The following is a 5000-nucleotide window of genomic DNA, read 5'->3' on the forward strand; positions in this document are numbered from 1 at the left end:
TGGTCACCACACAAATGGCACTGTAAGTTTTTGAAGAGTATTCATCTTTTGTTATAATTTAAACGGAATCTCTACTCATTTCTGCTAAAATTTGGACTATTGAGTGAAATAAATTTTCATTATAACCAAAATAAACTTCTGTGAAATTATAGCTTAACATCACTTTAATCAAGAAAAACCTATTTTGAACTGACTAGATGCGATATAGGTTTTTCCTGATTAAAGTGACGCAAAAAAAACTTTAAAAGAGATTTGTTCAAGCATACAACAACAAAAGCAAACGATATAATCCGACGTTCAGAGTGATCACGACTCTATTGTCAGGAAAAATATGGAATAGGTCATGAAAATTACTGAATTTAAGGCGACGTTGGTGTGAAAATTTACATAACACAGAGCGTAAATCACACAAATACGTTCCCATGAATGGAGTCTGATTACACGTTAAGATTTGGCTTTAAGGTGTTTATAAAAAAGAATTTCGTGCGTTAAACTCTTTAGAGGATAATAAAGGCTGCTGCTGGACACAAACTTTGGACTGAACGAAATGGTAGTGCTAACGAGCTGCTTTGGAAACTTCAAACGTGTGCAAAAAAGGTAAAGTATTCTCACGTTTGAAGTACCCAAAACACCTCGTTAACTCTACCATAAAAAAATTTCGCGCAGTCCGAGGTTTGTGACCAGCAGCAGCAGCAGCAGCCTTTATCATCCGGGAGGCAGGTGACACGGTTCGTGTAGTCCTACCATTCAAAGACCCAACTTCAGCATATATTTTTTTATACCGTGATGAAACAACTGAAGCCCGGTTTACAATACAGAAATTTTTTGGCACGGGTCCCAAAAAAAAAAAAGGTTCGGATCGGATAAAATTTGCGGTGTAGACAACCTGTCAGTACCAAAATTCTTACTCGTGCTGGGACCTTCGGCGAGGCTGCTCATTCTCCACCAAAATTACGCGGACGTTCTTGATTATAATTGAACTGCGCATGTCTACAAGAGAACTTACCCGGGCCCAAAAATTTTGGCACGGTATTTTTGATACGGTAAAAATGGTGTAGTGTAAACAAAGTTTGCCGAGCTCTTTTTAGGCGCCCGTGCCAATTTCACACGAGCCGTGCCGAAAATTGTCTGTAGTGTAAACCGGGCTTTAAAGAAGTGACTCTAAAAGTACACACCGCCATCCAGTCCGTGTTTGTGAGCCGAAAAATCGAACAAGATCACCCTAACCCTAACCCTGAATGTAATGTAAATTGTGAATCATTCAATTTTATTAGTGTAGGCAATCACATGATTACGGCAACCTCGTTCCCAGGTTCTCTCGAGCTAGTGCTTCCGTGACAATTGAAAACACTAGGGAGGGGTCCTCTCTAAACAAGGAATTTGTCGCGTTGAGCTTTGTCGAATTCAAAGCAAGGCTAATAGCTTCGCGCTGCGACTCCGCCATTACCCGCAATGTTTTACAGTAGCCTTCAGGCTGAAATTTCGCATAGTATTTATTCTAACGTTAATCTAAAAGTTAAACAAGTTATCTGCCTCGAGGCAATTTACCATGGCCGTGATGTTGTCGCCGTGTTACCCACTGGATATGGAAAGTCGGTTATATTTCATCTTCTTCCTTCGTTGTTCCTCGACAAAATCAACTATGAACGTGGAGCAGCAGCTCATCCCGTACTAATTGTTGTTTTTCCTCTAAATGCGCTGATCAAAGATCAGATCAGAAGGCTCCAGGAGGGAAATGTTAAAGCAGCGATATTGAACGTGAAGAAGAAAACAAACTCGGAGGATTTGGAATTAGATCTCAGACTGAACAGCACAATCTACAGCAACTTATGACAGACGATGTATATGTTTTCTTCGGCGTTTGCAAACTATTATCGCCGGACATAGCTGCAGAAGAACATATGTTCACATACCGCAGCACGTGAAACTTGGTCTGTTTTGGTGACAACACATTTCGTACTCCCGTAGTCTCAGTATAGACAAAATTCTTACTAAGCCGCCCCTCCCTTCATTGAATAAATTGTCATCTCCCAGATTCTGGGAGACACGTGACCAGACCCTACCAGGGTCTCTCCTCGCTCGCACCAGACGTTAAGATGAGAGGCCCTGGGAACGAGGTTGATGATTACGGGTGCAATTTGGAATAAATGAGCACGAGTAAAATTTTTAAAGACTAACAAACATGCACGAGCCCTCAGCGTGAGTGCACTATGGTCTTTGAAAATTTCAAAAGTGCTCATTTATTCCAAATTGCACGAGAAAAATCATGTGATTATTTATTAATAATAAACGTGAAAAATTTTTTACCCTCACATTACGCATTCAACCGGCTCGGATTCTTGCCAGTCTTGTTCGTCTTTCTTAGAAGTATAACATAAATATTCTCCAGAACATTTAGTTAAGGGCGACTGGTTCAAAGCTTTCATTATGCAGTTGTTTGTGCTTTCCTTTGTAGTCTTTGTTTTGCAGTTACCTTCAAACTTTCAATGAAAACATTGCTATTGTCGCGTTCTCGCCAAATCTATCCGCTATTTTGTCAATTCAGCTTGCGCCATCCAGGACTCGCATTTGATTGGCTATCTGTCAACTTCTTTGTTCATTGCTTTATTACCTTTTTGCATTGAATAACCTCTTTTCTGCACTGTGTTACCGAAAAACTGCACTTTTCTCAGCCAATCAGATTGCAGAGGTGCATATTATTAACTGTACAACAATATTTGTGTAAATGGAAAATACGTTGACCTTAAAGTTTTCATGATGCAAGGCTTAGAGCAACTCACGATCTTTACCAAGGATCGGAAGTCACAAAATAAAACAAAAACCAAAATTGGATAAGTTCATGAAAATGTTGGCTTGTAGTATTCGCACAAGAGTTTCTTCCTTTATTTTACGACAGCTCAGTTTGCATACCTGGCCATTCATTGACTCAGCGTGGAACTGAGATTCGTAGATTTGTAAATTGTACCTGTAATTCGCATGTGATAGGTTATATACTGTTTTGTCCGATTGGCGAAGTGCGGTATGTTCTAAGTAATGTATTGTCTACTACTGGAAGTTCAATAACATATTGTCATATGAAAAAGAAATCACCAACAGTGTTTTATTTTGACATGGATTATCTAGCGCATTAAACAGTAAGGATTATGCTTCCACCAGTACGCTAACCCTACACCCCTCGATCAACCCTAACCCTGGACGTCCCCTACTTCAACTATGCTGAGCAAGATTGCACATACAAAAACTGACACTTAAGCCGTTTCTTTCTTAGTGTTACTCACTGGAAGACGTGATTAACGTTTTTGATGTTGATCGCTCCACTGGTGCAGATATTTATGACTTTCAACAACTTTGCCCGGCATTTCTTCAACAAGCCACGAGTGGAGCATGCAACCACGTTAAGTCACACAAAACAGAAAATGACGTAGAGAAAGATATGCTCAAAAGTGAGTGACTTTTTATGTATATAATATGGTATGGTATGGTTTAATTAGGGACAATTCTGGACAAAAGTGGGGGTGCCTTTTCTTTTCCAAATTTTTTGTTTAACATTTTGTCGTTATTCTCCTGGAGTGTTATTTTCTAATAACATAATAATAACTGTCGCGGCTAATCGCCGTCGCAAAGTACAGCAACGACGCAGCTCAACAAGGTCGAACCGAAAGCATATGGTGGCGCCTCTGGCAGCTGCTATACGGTCCATGTGTGACCTTGGAGCACAGCTTACAGCCAGCTGGAATCAGCTGTATGTTGGTTTTTGCTGAGGGGGGAAAACCGCAGAACCCGGAGAAAAACCCTCGAACCAGAGAAGAGAACCAACACAAACTCTTATGGCGTTGGGTCCGGGAATCAAACCTGGGCCACATTGGTGGGAGGCGAGTGCTCTCACCACTGCGCCATCCCTGCTCCCAATTTTCGAATGACCAGTATCTGTCCTTCATTTATGGTGGAGATTAGTAAAAAATTGAGACCTACGGAAGCTATGAAAAATCTTAGGGGACATTTTAGTTTTTTTTCTAAATATGACTATCTTTTTTTTCATCGATTTTAATAGATAGTTCATGAGAAAAACAGCTTTCAACCAAAATTTCAATCGTGAAATAACTTTTTAAGCCTGTGAAATCCTTGCTAAAAGTGCACACATGCAGGCCGCAATCTTGTTTTATACTTAGCAGCCAGGAAACCCGTTCGTGACGTCATTGAGTCCAGCTGACAACACCTACGGCCTACGGTATCCCACGTCTTAAAACCAGTCGAATGTCCTTTTTTTTTGTTGGTCAAATGGGCATACCCCACGGTTATTTAATTGAGCTCCGATCCGGTGAATCCAATTTTATGTCCTTCAGTATTTCCAAACTCCCTTACGGTGATTGGAACACCCACACTTGCCCCGACTTTCCAGCATTCTGAGGGCGCGTTAACCCGTCGACCACAGTGACGAAGTGCTTACAATACGATGAGAGTAAATATTTAATTTGGAATCTTTTCTGTCCGCGATAATTGACACAGTATCAAACCTTACTTCTGAAAGTATTTGATAAAGTGGACAGATGTTTTTTCTTTGAGAACGCAAGCTTTAAAGGTAAGGAGAATTTTCTACGTTATTTCTAGATCTTGCTTCGTTCTTGTGTGTTCCACTGTGAACATTATTTTGCATAGAACGAATATTCTAATCGACCAGTTTCTTGCGAACCAGTTTATTCATTCATTCCGACGTAGAAAGAAGATAACAAAAGAGCCTTCAACGGCCAAACAGAATAAAACATAGGGAGCCAATGGCCAACTCGTGGATAGGTGTCAGTTTGATAGGCCTGCAAAGCTGATGATGCTATTTTCGCTAATGAGGAAGATAGATGTGGATAGTGAATCGAAGTGAATTTAATATTGTATCTAAATAAATTTAATGTGCATAAATTAAAGTGCGGTTATAGTTTTTCTCCAGTGTTGTTTTTCTCATATGGGTCATGTTTTTATCATACTATAAGTAGTGCAGTCTTCTGTAT

The 5000-nt window shown here is 40.1% G+C and overlaps 1 protein-coding gene across 1 annotated transcript in view; it reads left to right on the forward strand.

The window, feature by feature from the left end:
- The window catches only part of LOC138005968 (metal cation symporter ZIP14-like), a 70600-nt gene that overhangs the window by 11973 nt on the left and 53627 nt on the right, over positions 1 to 5000 (forward strand). The window contains exons 3-5 of the mRNA XM_068852131.1: positions 1 to 22; positions 502 to 597; positions 3269 to 3443. The exon at positions 1 to 22 is cut by the window's left edge and continues 404 nt beyond it. Coding sequence (XP_068708232.1) covers positions 1 to 22; positions 502 to 597; positions 3269 to 3443 — 293 coding nt within the window. The remainder of the gene's footprint in view (positions 23 to 501; positions 598 to 3268; positions 3444 to 5000) is intronic.

Source organism: Montipora foliosa, chromosome 6, assembly GCF_036669935.1.
Source record: "Montipora foliosa isolate CH-2021 chromosome 6, ASM3666993v2, whole genome shotgun sequence".
In the NCBI taxonomy this organism is placed as follows: domain Eukaryota; kingdom Metazoa; phylum Cnidaria; class Anthozoa; order Scleractinia; family Acroporidae; genus Montipora; species Montipora foliosa.